At 28.8% G+C, this 17,179-nt stretch overlaps 1 protein-coding gene across 10 annotated transcripts in view; it reads left to right on the top strand.

Moving 5' to 3' along the window:
• The first annotated feature begins 1,568 nt into the window (after nucleotides 1–1,568).
• LOC119609844 overlaps nucleotides 1,569–17,179 on the top strand; it is a 57,523-nt gene continuing 41,912 nt past the window's right edge. Inside the window, exons 1-2 of one of the 10 annotated variants that reach the window (XM_037964822.1) lie at nucleotides 1,569–1,747; nucleotides 9,411–10,095. In XM_037964822.1, the coding sequence (XP_037820750.1) occupies nucleotides 10,088–10,095 (8 nt within the window). In that variant the 5' untranslated portion in view covers nucleotides 1,569–1,747; nucleotides 9,411–10,087. Of the gene's footprint in view, nucleotides 1,748–1,788; nucleotides 2,053–2,081; nucleotides 2,196–9,165; nucleotides 10,096–17,179 lie in introns of those variants that run through there. The other 9 variants (XM_037964820.1, XM_037964819.1, XM_037964818.1 and 6 more) reach the window with 9 other exon arrangements.

Below are 17,179 nucleotides of genomic sequence, written 5' to 3'. Positions count from 1 at the left end.
AGAATGTCAAGGTCAAGTGGAATATTAGAGCAAATACCCGTGGTAATCCGTTGCTAAACGGATGACTGCAAATTGGGGGAGAAAATGGGCCTGGGATTCTATCTATATTAAAGACACAGGAACAGAAATGTACCACCGTTTAAATAATCATTAGCTTCCGAGCAGAAGTTAGAGCAATAACGGAATGCATAAATTGGATTAGAATAAATATGGCTTTTACAGGGCTTAACATATTTACCGACAGCCAGAAGGCAATTAGGGCGATATCAGGTAATAAAGTTAAATCTAAGACCGTATTGGATTTTTAGAGAGCTCTAACCGGATACCCTCCCAGAGGTAAGATTTACATCATATGGGCACCAGTCCACTCGAGAGTAGTCGGCAACGGATGTTATAGCTTTAAAAGGAAGGAAGTTCGGGGTAGTTAACCTCACGAACACCGATTGGAAAATTCCTAGGAATTACATCCAGGAAACTGAGTTCCTGAACCTTTTATATAGTCTTAAATATAGGAATCAAATTTTGGCAGCAGAAGATGTGGTAAATAATTTCAACATAGAGGACAAACACTATATTGTAGTGGAGTAGTAGAACTGATACTTCCAAATGTAAAAACTTAAAACTTTGTAATATATTTTTCGTGTTCTTACTTTTCTCGTTTTGAAACTACATAAAAATTTCGTTATTTATACACTACATTTGATCATGTTTTGCATAATAAATGGCGGTTTTATTTCAAAACTATATACATATTGAGAAAGTCACTCATATAAACAAATGCAATATTATACAAAAATACTTTTATTTAAAGTCCTTCTGCCTCCAACATATTATGATCATCCTAATACTACATACAGACAGATGATAATCTAATGAAAAATAACAGTTTTTAAACATAAATTTTCAAAAAGGTTCTATTGATTTTCACTAAAGAAAATTTAGAGAAAACACCTGACCCAAAGGAAGGCTGTATTATTGACAATAGAAACAAACAACCCTGACAAGAGAAATTTGTTTAACATCGCAAATGACGCGACCAATAAATAAAAATTAACAGTTGATACGCTAAACTAAACAGTCAAATTGTACAAATAGATACAAATGGCACTGGCACGCTACTTCTCCACCGACTACTGACTCGTAGCCATGTCATGCTCTAATGCTAGAGCTAGACTCATGTGCTCCAACGCCAACAACAAATAAAATAAAAAAAAAAAATAAAACAATAATAATAATAAAGTTGTTGTAGTAGTAGCGTTAAATTACCCAGCTATTGGAGAAGAGCATTAGTCATTTCGCCTTTTTTTAACGACGTCACTGATGATGGTTGCTTTGACTGGTTGATTTTGCTCGCAATCTTTTATTGTGAGTTTTGAGTTGTAGCGTATAAATACTACATGGAGAAGACAATAGCAACAACAACATCACGAAGACAACAAACTCATAGATACACACTCATACACTCAAACGAGCAACAAGCAAACCGAAAGACAGACAAACTGACGGTTTAAGATACAAGTGATCAATTTTTTAAAAAGAAATAAAGTCAGTTAGTTAGTTGACGAAATAAGCTGTTGCTGGCAACAACAATAAATATTTGAAGACGGTATTCGAAACAGAAAACGTTTAGAGTTTTGAACGAAACGAGTTGAGAGAAATTCGGCCAGTTTGAAATTAGTGTACAAAATTCAAAACAACAAAAAAACGCAAATAATTAAATAAAATTATTAAATAATTTAAACAAAATGTTAGTGTAAAAAATCGATCAATCATATTTTTTACAAATACTTAATTGAAATAAAAGATAAAATTTGCTTAAAACACACAAACAAATCAAATATTAAAATTTCTTAAAACTACTTCACAAAAAATTTGTTGGTGAATTTTTCGCTTTATATTTTTTGTTGTATTTTTTTTGTGATCTTGTTTGTATGAAAATGCTACCTGTTTAAAATTGTTGTATCAGTGTATGAGTGTGGTTTTACCTGTTCATTAAATAACCAACCATCAAAACGAGAGCAAAAACAATCAACAACGAAGAAATTTAAAAAAGTGAGCAAAATTTAATAAAATTGAGCAAGAAAACGAAAAGGAGAGAGTGTTTAAAATAATAATAGAGAGAGAACGAGAGTTTCGGTTGTGTGAAAAAATAATAACTTGTGATCATTATAGGGGCGATTAAGTGTAATAATATGGTACCTTTTAAAATTTTAAGTACTTAAGCATAATGTTAGGATGGCAACAGTTGTAATACAAAACAAGTAAGAAAGTAAACTCGTCCCAGTCCTAATAAATGACACCCTACACATACATATTTTACCTTAAGTTCGGAATAAGGTCTCATATGGGAGATATGACCAATTAGGAAACCATCATCAGCTTTATATATGATTTGTAATTTTATCTCGATACTGATATTTATAATAGATTTTTGTCAATTCAAGTGTTTTTCGGAAGCTATGTATGTATAATTATAGACCGATCCATTTGAAATTTTATGGAACGCGGCTGTCTTGCATATAATGTTTACTAAAATTTTTTGAGTAATTTTCTTCATTTGGAATTGATTAATTCAATTCAATTAATCAATTACAATTAAAGTAATTGAAACTATTCAATTACAATTACAAATAATTACATATACAAATACTTCAACTACAATTAATTGGTTATTAATTAATTGAATTAAAATCTATTACTAATACATATTTCAATTACAAATTAAGTAATTGTAATTGGTAAATCTACAATTACAAGTAATTGTAATTAAAAAATAATCAATTACAATTACTCCTAATGTATGAGAAAAGCAAAATAATGAAAGCAAAACAAAAAAAATTCTTTAGCTGGGATTTGAACCCGGCTACTCGACATATTTTGATGTCCTGGTATTTTCACATCATTAAATTAATTTTATACAAGATCAATAATAACATTTAAGTCAAAAAATATTAAAATTTTATTACAAATACTTATAGCAATTGCTTTACTTGTTAGTAATTGTAATTAGTACTGCAATTATAAGTAATAGTTATCAAAAAAGTAATCAAAGCAAAATATAAAAATAAAAATTGTCCTCAGCTGGGAATTGAACCCGGGTACTCAAATTGCTTAGTTGGAATGATGTTCACAGTGTAAATTCAGAGTTATGAACTTCTTAATGAAAGCCCTATATCATTCGTAAGACTTTATGTTAAACTAATTTGTCTCCTGATACTACGAACTAATCCTAATACTCAAATTCACGATCACGTTTCTATTCTTGTCTTGACCCTTTATGTCAGAAAACAGTAGACATACATGTGTACTTACTTCAGTACACGTAAAAATCTTTTAGCACTAATGACATCCTGATATTTACAGATCATTAAATCGATTTTGTATAACAACAATAAACAGCATTATTATCAACAAAATATTACAACTCTATTGAATTACTTTTTTCATTATGTATTTACAATTAAAGTACATACATACATACTAGTAATTGCAAATTATCAAGTACAATTACAAAATGAATACAATCTATATTGCATTCTTTAATAAAGCTCCCTACACACTATAAGAGAAGACGTTAGATTTTTATTTCTTATTGCCAAAACAAAATAAAATGTAAATTGATGAACGATTATCATAAAATCTAAATCTAATCAAAAAATTAGAAAATATCTTTTGTTTCTAAACTATCACATTTGAAATAAAATGAAACTACATACATAATTTAAATTTATAAATAATAAATTGCAATTACTTATGTATAATAAAAGTTAAAAATAAAAATGTTCCTCAACTGGGAATTGAACCCGGCTTCTCAAAATAGTTCGATGATCGTGTAATTCAACATAATGAAAATGTAAATATCTACTCAGAGTTGTCAAGTCCTTAATTAAAACCCCCTATTTTCGCTAGACTTGACTATAGACTAAACTAGACTATAGACTTGACTTGACTAGACTAGACTAGACTACACTAGACTTGACTTGACTATAGACTAGACTATAGACTAGACTAGACTAGACTAGACTAGACTAGACTTGACTAGACTAGACTAGACTAGACTAGACTAGACTAGACTAGACTAGACTAGACTAGACTAGACTAGACTAGACTAGACTAGACTAGACTAGACTAGACTAGACTAGACTAGACTAGACTAGACTAGACTAGACTAGACTAGACTAGACTAGACTAGACTAGACTAGACTAGACTAGACTAGACTAGACTAGACTAGACTAGACTAGACTAGACTAGACTAGACTATAGACTAGACTATAGACTAGACTATAGACTAGACTATAGACTAGACTATAGACTAGACTATAGACTAGACTATAGACTAGACTATAGACTAGACTATAGACTAGACTATAGACTAGACTATAGACCAGACTATAGACCAGACTATAGACTAGACTATAGACTAGACTATAGATTAGACTATAGACTAGACTATAGACTAGACTATAGACTAGACTATAGACTAGACTATAGACTAGACTATAGACTAGACTATAGACTAGACTATAGACTAGACTATAGACTAGACTATAGACTAGACTATAGACTAGACTATAGACTAGACTATAGACTAGACTATAGACTAGACTATAGACTAGACTATAGACTAGACTATAGACTAGACTATAGACTAGACTATAGACTAGACTATAGACTAGACTATAGACTAGACTATAGACTAGACTATAGACTAGACTATAGACTAGACTATAGACTAGACTATAGACTAGACTATAGACTAGACTATAGACTAGACTATAGACTAGACTATAGACTAGACTATAGACTAGACTATAGACTAGACTATAGACTAGACTATAGACTAGACTATAGACTAGACTATAGACTAGACTATAGACTAGACTATAGACTAGACTATAGACTAGACTATAGACTAGACTATAGACTAGACTATAGACTAGACTATAGACTAGACTATAGACTAGACTATAGACTAGACTATAGACTAGACTATAGACTAGACTAGACTAGACTATAGACTAGACTATAGACTAGACTATAGACTAGACTATAGACTAGACTATAGACTAGACTATAGACTAGACTATAGACTAGACTATAGACTAGACTATAGACTAGACTATAGACTAGACTATAGACTAGACTATAGACTAGACTATAGACTAGACTATAGACTAGACTATAGACTAGACTATAGACTAGACTATAGACTAGACTATAGACTAGACTATAGACTAGACTATAGACTAGACTATAGACTAGACTATAGACTAGACTATAGACTAGACTATAGACTAGACTATAGACTAGACTATAGACTAGACTATAGACTAGACTATAGACTAGACTAGACTATAGACTAGACTATAGACTAGACTATAGACTAGACTATAGACTAGACTATAGACTAGACTATAGACTAGACTATAGACTAGACTATAGACTAGACTATAGACTAGACTATAGACTAGACTATAGACTAGAATTACTATAGACTAGACTATGGACTAGACTATAGACTAGACTATAGACTAGTCTATAGACTAGACTATAGACTAGACTATAGACTAGACTATAGACTAGACTGTAGACTACACTATAGACTAGACTATAGACTACACTATAGACTAGACTATAGACTACACTATAGACTAGACTATAGACTACACTATAGACTAGACTATAGAGTAGCTGTATATGGTAGAAAAATTTCAAGATACAGAAAATGTTGAGCACAGTTTCCACTTAACTGTTACTTTTAAAATAAAGTGAAGATATGTTCGTTTTCTTATATTCCAAAAAAGTGGCAAATACTTTGTTCCAAGTTCCCTTGGATTCGCAAAATATGTAGTACTAATTAGCAATATTGTTCTGCCAACTCAATAATTTTTAATAGTAACTGTAAACTAACCTAAAGAGACTTAATTTAATTAACATAAACCATGTAAATAAATTAAGAGTAACTTACAAAATCTTACATTTACAAAGAGCACAAGAGAAAAAAAATAACGATCTCTTTAGAAAAAAACTGCACATTGTATTTAAAATTAATATACCACAAAAAAACAAAACAAATAAACAACTAAAAAAAACAGTAACATAACATACCAACAGCTACAACTAGTTTTAATATACAAAAAACCCTTATTTGACGCTGCTGATCAAGGCAAATTAAAAAATTTAAATAAAACAAGAACTTGAAGTGTGCGATTTTTCATAAGAAATATGAATAATAATAAAAAACAAACATTGGATTTTAGAAAAAAGCCAACAAACTAACAAATATACATAAATAAATATTAATAATTCTTTTATCTAAAATTTTTTTAAAGTTTTAAATTTCCAACGGATGTTCTTTGAGATTTGAATTCTTGAAGCTTTTTTCCAATGCCTACTACAAATACTACAGCTGACGGATGGATCTTTTTTCCCATTTAGATAAATACAAGATCTCTAGTTTAAAATTTCAATGTTTTGTTTTTTTTTTTTTTCTTGTCTAAAGTTTATTTTATTTTTTTATCAATTCATTATAAAAACCGCAACATTCTCAGATTGTTTTTATTATATTATTATTATAAATATGATCGTTGTTTAATGCTTTAGCTTTTGTTAAAAAAAAGATTTTTTGTTATTAAATGAAATGTATGATTTCATTATGAGAAATAAAAAACAAACATAATTTTTTAAACAAAAACCTCCACTACTTCAAATATTATCATCATGAAAATGTTGCTGCTGCAGCTGCTGATGATGATCATCATCATTCTAAAGTAAAAAAGTTAATTAACGTAATCATTTTCAATTAATGCATGAAACTTGAGTAATGTCCCCAACACCACTAACAATAATATACTTTTTGATATATAATATTTATGCGAGGGTCGAATCAAGAATCTATAGGATCTCTACAAATAAAAAAAGTATTTAAATTTCTCATTAGTATTTTCTAGGAGATCTCATTAACAGCATGTTATCACTTTAACATTCTCTATCGATTGGAATTGTTTTTATATTTCATTACATATTACAACTTCATTTGATATATTATTGAACCTCGTACATAAATATTTATCTATATGATCACTGTTCATTGCAGCAGCCTTAAAGTGTGTCTTACTATAATAAAGTGATCGCGCAGTATTTATTTCACTCTCTTTTTGAGTTCATTTTTTCTTCACATCTGCAATGCGATGTGTGTCCATTACAAACCACTTTAACCGAGTTTTGTTTTTATTTCTTTCTTTCTTTTTTTTTTTTTTTTGCTCTGATAATCAACCTTTAAAGCATGTGTCTCCCATGTCCGTCCCCCATGGTATACAATTACATTACACTCGCACAGTGTGCACAATTTAGACTAGATTTTAAACAGGTTTTAATGGTGCCATAAATATAAAATATAAATGTGTAATTGCGAAAAATTTTAAACCAGTTAATGGACAACCTAAATTTCCCTTTATTAAAAATTATCATTAAAGATTTACCATAAGACTTGTTGCGCAAAGAATTCTAAGACGTGAGGTACAGGGGATTCAATTAAAGAAATCAAATAAAAAATTTATTATATTTAAGATTTATTTAAAGGAAATTAAAATGTACGTTAGTTTGCTAAAAAAAACTGACTAGAGAGAAGGATCATATATAGGAAAACTCTACTTGATCGAGCCCTGATTGGGACAAGTTCTCCATAGGAAAAATTTCACTAATTTAGATATGTTTTTTATAGAAAAGCTGTATCTAATTGAGACAAGTTTTCTGTAGGAAACAGTCTTCCGTAGGAAATCTCTCTTTAGCTAAGATAAGTTTTCTATAGGAAAACTATCTCAATTTAAGACAAGTTTTTTCAAGGATAGGACAACTATCCCAATTTAAAACACGTTGTTTTTATAGGAAAACCGTCTCAATTTAAAAAAATTTTCTGTAGGAAAACTGTCTTTAGTTGAGATATGTTTTCTATAGTAAAACTATAGAGTAGACTATAGACTAGACTATAGACTAGACTATAGACCATACTATAGACTAGACTATAGACTAGACTATAGACTAGACTATAGACTAGACTATAGACTAGACTATAGACTAGACTATAGACTAGACTATAGACTAGACTATAGACTAGACTATAGACTAGACTATAGACTAGACTATAGACTAGACTATAGACTAGACTATAGACTAGACTATAGACTAGACTATAGACTAGACTATAGACTAGACTATAGACTAGACTATAGACTAGACTATAGACTAGACTATAGACTAGACTATAGACTAGACTATAGACTAGACTATAGTCAAGTCTATAGTCAAGTCTACAGTCAAGTCTATAGTCAAGTCTGTAGTCAAGTCTATAGTCAAGTCTATAGTATAGTCTATAGTCAAGTCTATAGTCTAGTCTATAGTCTAGTCTATATTCTAGTCTATAGTCTAGTCTATAGTCTAGTCTATAGTCTAGTCTATAGTCTAGTCTATAGTCTAATCTATAGTCTAGTCTGTAGTCTAGTCTATAGTCTAGTCTATAGTCTAGTCTATAGTCTAGTCTATAGTCTAGTCTATAGTCTAGTCTATAGTCTAGTCTATAGTCTAGTCTATAGTCTAGTCTATAGTCTAGTCTATAGTCTAGTCTATAGTCTAGTCTATAGTCTAGTCTATAGTCTAGTCTATAGTCTAGTCTATAGTCTAGTCTATAGTCTAGTCTATAGTCTAGTCTATAGTCTAGTCTATAGTCTAGTCTATAGTCTAGTCTATAGTCTTGACTATAGACTAGACTATAGACTATACTATAGACTAGACTATAGAATAGACTATAGACTAGACTATAGACTAGACTATAGATTAGACTATAGACTAGACTATAGACTAAAAGAAAACGTTTAATAATTGAGACAAGTTTTCTATTGGAAAACTGCCTCTAATTAAGATATGTTCTCTATAGAAAATATTCACCTATTGTGACAAATTTTCTATAGGAAAACTGTCTCGAACTGAGTCACGTTTTCTATAGGAGAACTGTCTCAATTTAAGGCACGTGTTCTATAGAAAAAATTACTCTTTGGAAACAAGTTTAAACAATTTGTAATTTTTATTAAAATTTGCTACACTGTGTAATGCTGCATTTTGTCGGTGTAAAATGATCAAGTGATTTATTAATGTGTCTTAATCAACAGCTCTTTATTACAGTGTAACATTGCCATCTAAATGAAAGTAAACTTTTGTTTTAGTTTTATTTACGTTTCTTTTTCTAAACTTGTGGCTAAAAACTTTTGCTTTTGTTTGCAAACAACAACGATTTTTTATTATTATTGTTATTTGCAATTGTCTAACAAACTAACAACAAATAAAAAGACATAAAAATTATAAAAAGAAAATAATCATACAGAGTTAAAGTGAGCATTTACACACAAACAAACAGACAATGTTCACACAGGTATGAAAGAAAAAGTGGCAACAGTATAACATCATCATCATCTCTTTCGTCATAATTAACAACAAACATAAATGAAAAGGAAGAAATGTGTAAAAACAAAACAAAATAGTTAACAACAGCAGCAAGAAATAAACTTTGCAACAAAATAGAAAAAAAGCAGATGCATTGAAAAAGCGTCAACATAATTACATTAAGTAAAAAAAATAACTAAAGAAGCAAAACAACAACAAATTTAAGCAGCAACCAACAGACCATGATGATGCCATGCCATCCATGCCTGCATGCAACCAACCAACCAAACAAACAACACTCAGCCAGCTATACAACGTAGCAACTTTAATGTGCCACAACAACTTTTAACCAACAACTTTAAATGTTAAACTTGGCTAAAAAAAGAAGTGGAGAAAAAAAACAGAAAAATAAATAAAATATAAGAAAAAAAAAAACAAATTGTGGCTGCCACTGGTGTGATATTTTGCCACATTTTGCAACAAAACTTGGCCATAAGCATATGAAATAAAATTATTAAATATACACATACCACTACTAATCTGGTAAGATAATCTGTGTGTGTGTATTTTTCACTAACACATTGGCAACAGTGAAAATTATTTTTTTACAACTAAATCTGCTGCAAGAAAAACAACGTTAAAAACTACAATATGAATAGGTAAGTGTTTCTTTTTTTATTTTATTTTTTCATTAAATTCAATTGCTTTGAATTAATCTTTTTTAATTTGTTGTTTTTTCTCTCATTTTCCACATTTTCACCAATTTGTTTCGGAAAATCATTATTGTTTTTTTTTTTCTGTTTGTTTTATGTTTTTAAGGTTTGTTGACTTTTCAAAAAAATAACGGAAAGAGGATGTATTTTTTTGTTGTAATATTTTGTTGGCTATAGTGGTAATTTTCTACTTACAATGGTGGCGTTACGTATTCATGAATACGTTGGTAGTTTGAAAAGTTTTTGGAATGCTCTTATTAACTGGGAGTTTCACAATAGCAAATCTATTTTTAATTAAAAACAACTTTTTATAGGAAAACTGTCTCAAAATAGAAAACTTTCACAAAATTGGAAAAAAATTTTCTATTGAAAATTTGTTTCAAAAAAGAAAAAATTTTTTATAGGAAAATTTTCTTAAAATGAGACAAAGATTTTATAGGAAAATTGTATCCTAATTTGACAGTTTCCTATTGGAAATCTGTCTCAAAATGGGTAAACTTTCTCAAAATAAGTTAAACTTCCTATTGGAAAAATGTCTCAATATGAGAAAAAATGTCAAAATCCACCTGATTGAGATAGAAAAACTGTCTCCAATTGAGACACTGTCACCTATTGAGAAACTTTTTTTATGGAAAAACTGTCTTCTATTGAGAAACTTCTTCTACAGAATAACTGTCTCCTATTGAGCTACTTTTTCTATAGAAAAACTGCCTCCTATTGAGATACTTTTTCTATAGAAAAACTGTCTACTATTGAGATACTTTTTCTATAGAAAAACTGTCTCCTATTGATATACATTTTCTATAGAAAAACTGTCTCCTTTTGAAAAACTTTTTTATAGAAAAACTGTCTGCTATTGAGAAACCTTTTCTATAGAAAAGCTCTCTCCTATATAATCTTTTTCTACAGAAAAACTGTCTCCTATTGATAAACTTTTCTATAGAAAAAGAGTCTCCTATTGAGAAACTTTTTCTATAGAAAAACTGTATCCTATTGAGAAACTTTTTCTGTAGAAAAACTGTCTCCTATTAAGAAACTTTTTTTGTAGAAAAAGTAAATCCAATTTTCTATATGAAAACTATCTCAAAACATGTTTATTAAACGAATTGCAGTCTCCAAATGAGTCAATATTTCTCAAAAATCTTATATAGAAAAGCCGTCGCAAAGTGCGATTAAGTTCCTATAGGAAAACGATCTCTAAATGAATAATTAATAATTTTTCTTCCATAGAATATTTGTCTCTATTTGAAATAGTTTTTCTAATTGAAACTTTTATCAATTTTAGAGAAATTCTCTATAAAAAGCTTATCTCAATTTGAGAGAATTTTCTGATAGAAAATCTATCACAATTTGAGCCAGTGTTCTTAAGAAAACCAATATTAAACGCTCTCTAATGGAAACAAGTTATAAGTCTGTTATTGAGACATGTTATCTATAGTATAGTTGTCTTTAAGGTAAACTCTTTAAAAGAAAACTTTACTTAATTGGGATTTTAACTCAGCTAGGAAAACTACTCTTAGCAATAGAATTTTCCTCTCGCTCTAGTACAAAATAAGTAAACTGTGATTAATCAGTGTAACAAAACACATAATTTCCGAATAATTAAACAATTTGTATAACGTATTATATTTGCTTTTTTTTCTGTAAATCTTCTTTTGTTAATAAAATCTTAACTATGACTCAAACGTATTGTCTCTCTATGGAAGGCAATCAACTTGAAGCGTTTTCTATTGTATTCGTTTACGATAAAATTAACGCTTATTTAAAAACATTTATACACACATACATTCATATATAAATATTAAACACGTTTAAATTGTTGTTACAGATTTTCTTCTATCGAATTATTTCGGTGAACGTGATTTAGTTGTTGTCGAAGTGATAAATAAATATTTATTATTTAATCGTGTTAAATATATAAATATAGATTTAAAATATTTGAACAGAACATTAATATTTGTTGTATTCCCGCCGTTTCCGTGAGTATTTTTTTGTTTCGTTTACTTTGTTTTTTGTGTTTATTTGTCGGTTTTGTTATTGTTTTCATTTTGATGGGTGAAGGTTAAATAAAGTTAAAAACAAAAACAAAAAAATATGTTTGTCAACGCGTAAACTCGGTTTAGCGCACCCACCCTATTTGGGTTTCGAGTTTTGTCTGTTTGTTTTTAATCTTTGACAAAAAGTCCAAAAAGGGTCTGTTACCCCAACAGCTGTGGTTAAAGTTGTGGATCTTAAACCGCAAATGAAAATGTTTTTAATCTTTGTGTATTTAAGCAGTTGTTCTAAGTAAGGTTTTTATGGGAGTTCTTATAAAAACAAAAAACTTAAGGGGACTCACAATAACTAGAAAGGTTGAATATTTTTTATATTTATACATATTTATTTCTTTTCCTTCTTGTTAACTTCAATGATATGTTCATTAAAAGCCAAGAAAAGCTGTTAAGTTTAATGAAACTCATTTTCTTTCATCTTAGACATTATAAATCCGCCTCAGAGGTTTTTATTACTTTATACAGACAAAAAAAATGTGAAATTAATACCTGACAACAAATTACTTTTACCGCAAATTTGTAATCTTGTAAAAGTTACCGCAAAAAATCGATATTGAATGTATTGCAGAGGAAAGTTATTAAGTGAGAGCTGCAATGTGTGCAGATTTCAATTACATTGTATTAGATGTTTATATCGTATAGGGAATTAATTGGTTTTATTAACAAATCTATCAAAATATTTAATTACATTATGAAAATAACTTTTTAAAATTTAATAAGGAAGTTTAAATATTTCAAAATCAATATTGAGTTACTATTTGTACTGTCTGCTATTGATACACTTTTTGTATAGAAAAACTGTCTCCTATTGAGATACTATTCCTATAGAGAAACTGTCTCCTATTGAGAAACTTTTTCTACAGTAAAACTGTCTCCTATTGAAACACTTTTTTATAGAAAAGCTTTTTCCTATTGAGACACTTTTTCTATAGAAAACTGCCACCTACTGAGACACTTTTTCTATAGAAAAACTGCCTCCTATTGAGACACTTTCTCCTATTGACACACTTTTCTATAGAAAAGCTGTCTCGTATTGACACACTTTTTCTGTAGAAAACTGCCTCCTATTGAGACACTTTTTCTATAGAAAACTGCCACCTATTGAGACTCTTTTTCTTTAGAAAAACTGCCTCCTATTAAGACACTTTCTCAATACACATTTTCTATAGGAAATTGTCTCATATTGAGACATTTTTTTCTATAGAAAAACTGACACTTTTTCTGTAAAAAAAAACTGTCTCCTATTGAGACACTTTTTCTGTAGAAAAACTGTCTCCTATTGAAACACATTTTCTATAGAAAACTGTCTCCTAATGAGACACTTCTTCTATAAAAAACTGACTCCTTTTTCTATAGAAAACTGTCTCATATTGAAACACTTTTTCTATAGAAAAACTTTCTTCTATTGAGAAACTTCTTCTGTAGAAAAACTGTCTCCAATTGGGATACTTTTTCTGTAGAAAAACTTCTTCTATTAAGACACTTTTTCTATATTAAAACTGTCTCCTATTGAGACACTTTTTCCATAGAAAAATTGTTTCTTATTGAGACACTTTTTCCATAGAAAAATTGTTTCTTATTGAGACACTTTTTCTATAGAAAAACTGTCTCCTATTGAGACACTTCTTCTATAAAAAACTGTCTCCTATTAAGACACTTTTTCTATAATGAAACTGTCTCCTATTGAAACACTTTTTCTATAAAAAAATTTTCTTCTATTGATACACTTTTCTATAGAAAAACTTCCTCGTATTGAGACACTTTTTCTATAGAAAAACTATCTTCTATTTAGACACTTTTCTATAGTAAAACTGTCTCCTATTGAGACACTTTTTCTATAGAAAAACTTTTTCCTATTGAGACACTTTTTCTATCTCCTATTGAGACACTTTTCTTATAGAAAAACTGTTTCACATTGAGACATTTTTTCTGCAGAAAAATTGTTTCCTATTGAGACACTTTTCCTATAAAAATACTGTCTCCAATGAAACACTTTTTCCATAGAAACACTGTATCCTATGGAGAAATTTTTCTGTAGAAAAACAGTCTCCTGCTGAAACATTTTTTCTATAGAAAAACTATCTCCTATCAAAGCACTTATTGTATAGTAAAACTGTCTCTAATTATAATATTTTTGCTATAGAAAAATTGTCTCATATTGAAACTGTCTCAGACTGAAAAACTGTCTTCAATTAAAACACTTCTTCTAGAGAAAACTGAGATACTATTTCTATTGAAAAACAGTGTTTCTTTAACAATAAATTGCACAATTAAAGTGAAAGTCGTTAGTTAAAAACTAACTCTTCCCACAAAAACTTTAATCGTGAGAATAACAATCTTTGAGAAATGAAAAGGGTAAATTTTTCATTATCATCCATGATGAACTACAATAACAAAAAAAGAAAAACTCTTAAATTAAATTTAAAATATCGTAGTATTTTATTAAACAAATTAATAAATTTTATAAAATTAAATGTTAAACATACATACATCGTACTCGTTATTATCATCATAATTCAATTAAATAAAGCAGAACAATACTACAACACAAATCGTTCGTTTAAAATGAAGCATCCTTGAAATATAAGTTACTTTTTCAAAGAATTAATAACAATAAAACTTTGTTTTCTTAAACAATATAAATTACGTTTTTATTATTTATTTAAGTTAATTGCAATATCCGTACGTTTCGTACGGTCCGTCTCTCCATCATTTTTATGCTAAAACCAAAACAACCGCAAAAATATTTCACAAAACAAACTCACATTTTGAAAAGAGCACGAACATCTTTATGATGTTCATCGTTTTTTTTTTTTTTATTTTTGCTATTTGTGTTAAATTTAAGTTTTATTCTATTTAAGACACTCTGTCGCTTTACGAACATGTTTTGTTGTTTAAAACAATTTAAATAACAGATGGATTGTAGATAAGGCAAAATTTCTTGAACCCTAGTAACGTCAGTTAGTGATAGAGATAAAAAGATGTGGTGTGGGTAGTTAGTCCGTCTGTCATAGGACTGAAGAAAAACAAACGGAAACATCAATTGAAGTTTATGTAAATTGGCTTAATGGCCGCTTAAAAGTACAGCCGAATTGCGATTATTTACACCATTTTTTATTTGTTAAATATCCTAAAATTTAAATTTTGCTATAGAAAATAATTTTTCTTATAGACACACATTTTCTATAGAAAAAATGTTTAGAGACACTTTTTCTAAAGTAAAATTGTTTCCATGAAAATTTTATCTTTGGAGACACAGTTTCTCAGAGAAAATTGTATCTTAAGAGACACATTTTCTATTAAAAGATTGTATCTATATAGACACTTTTACATGTATCTATTATAGAGAACCATTTTCTATAGGAAACTTTTCTCTAATGGAGACACATTTTCTGTAAAAAATTGTCAATTATAAAGACATATTTTCTATAAGAAAATCGCATCTTATAGAGATACATTTTCTATAGAAAATTGTCTCTTAAAGAGACACATTTCCTATAGGAAACTTGTCTCTAATAGAGACACTTTTTCTATAGGAAAATTGTCTCTTAAAGAGACATATTTTTATAGGAAAATTGTCTCTTAAAGAGACATATTTTTATAGGAAAATTGTCTCTTAAAGAGACATATTTTTATAGGAAAATTGTCTCTTAAAGAGACACATTTTTTATAGGAAACTTGTCTCTAATAGATACACTTTTTCTATAGGAAATTGTCTCTTAATGAGACACATTTTCTATAGGAAAATTGCCTTTTAAAGAGACACAATTTTTATAGAGAAAATTGTCTCTTAAAGAGACACATTTCCTATAGGAAACTTTTCTTTAATAGAGACACATTTTCTATAGGAAACTTGTCTCTTAAAGAGACACATTTGCTATAGGAAAATTATATCATAATGAGAAACATTTTCTATAGGAAACTTGTCTCTTAAAGAGACACATTTGCTATAGGAAAATTATATCATAACGAGAAACATTTTCTATAGGAAAATTGTCTCTTAAAGAAACACTTTTTCTATAAGAAAATTTTCCCTTAATGAGACACATTTTCTATAGGAAAATTTTCTTGTGTCACAATTTTCTATAGGAAAATTGTCCCTTATAGAGACACTTTTTCTATAGGAAAATTGTCTTTTATAGAGGCACTTTTTCTATAGGAACATTGCCTCTTACAGAAACACATTTTCTATAGGAAAATTGTCTCTTGTCGAGACTCATTTTCTTTAGGAAAATTGTCTCATATTAAGAAACATTTTCTATATGAAAATGATCTTTTATAGAAACAGATTTTCTTTAGGAAAGTTGCCTTTTATAGAATTAAATGTTCTATAGGAAAAATGTTCTTATGGAGATACATTATTTATTGGAAATTTTCTGTACAAAATTTTCCTCTTATAGAGACATATTTTCTATTGGGGAATTGTCATTATAAAGACCTATTTTCTATAGGAAAATTGTCAGTTATTTAGACATATTTTCTATAGGAAAATTCTTAATATAAATACATATTTTCTATGGGAAAATTGCTTCTTATAGAGATTAATTTTGTATATAAAATTAACTACAAATGTCATTAATTTATTACAAAATCTTTTAGTATGAACAGCTTTCTTTCTAAGACCAAAAAACAATTAGAAATGGTGTAATACCCCCAAATGCAAAATTAATAGACAACAATAAATTTCTATACTTGTGTATTTAAGTCAAGAGACTCTTACTTTTCAAATGTCTAGTCACATGCCACACAATCCCAACAGCACCCCCTGTCGACATTAAGTTTTTTTTTTTCGCCAACTTCTGTTGCTTAAGTTGAAGTACAAACAAGTAAAAGTTTTTTTTTTTTAATAGAAAAAAAAATCCAAAAAAATATTCATAATAGTGTCATTATCATTTTCAGTTAGTTGAAAGTTTATGCAAATTTGATTTAAGCCTCATTTGGAAAATGTTTGTTATTTTGTGTTTGTTTAAAATGGTAGA

The sequence above is a fragment of the Lucilia sericata genome, unplaced genomic scaffold, assembly GCF_015586225.1.
Source record: "Lucilia sericata isolate MDLA Ls3-8-SP2 unplaced genomic scaffold, ASM1558622v1 Contig001067F_arrow, whole genome shotgun sequence".
Lineage (NCBI taxonomy): Eukaryota > Metazoa > Arthropoda > Insecta > Diptera > Calliphoridae > Lucilia > Lucilia sericata.
Note: the sequence above shows the minus strand (reverse complement) of the source record. Positions and strands in the feature narration are given on the sequence as shown.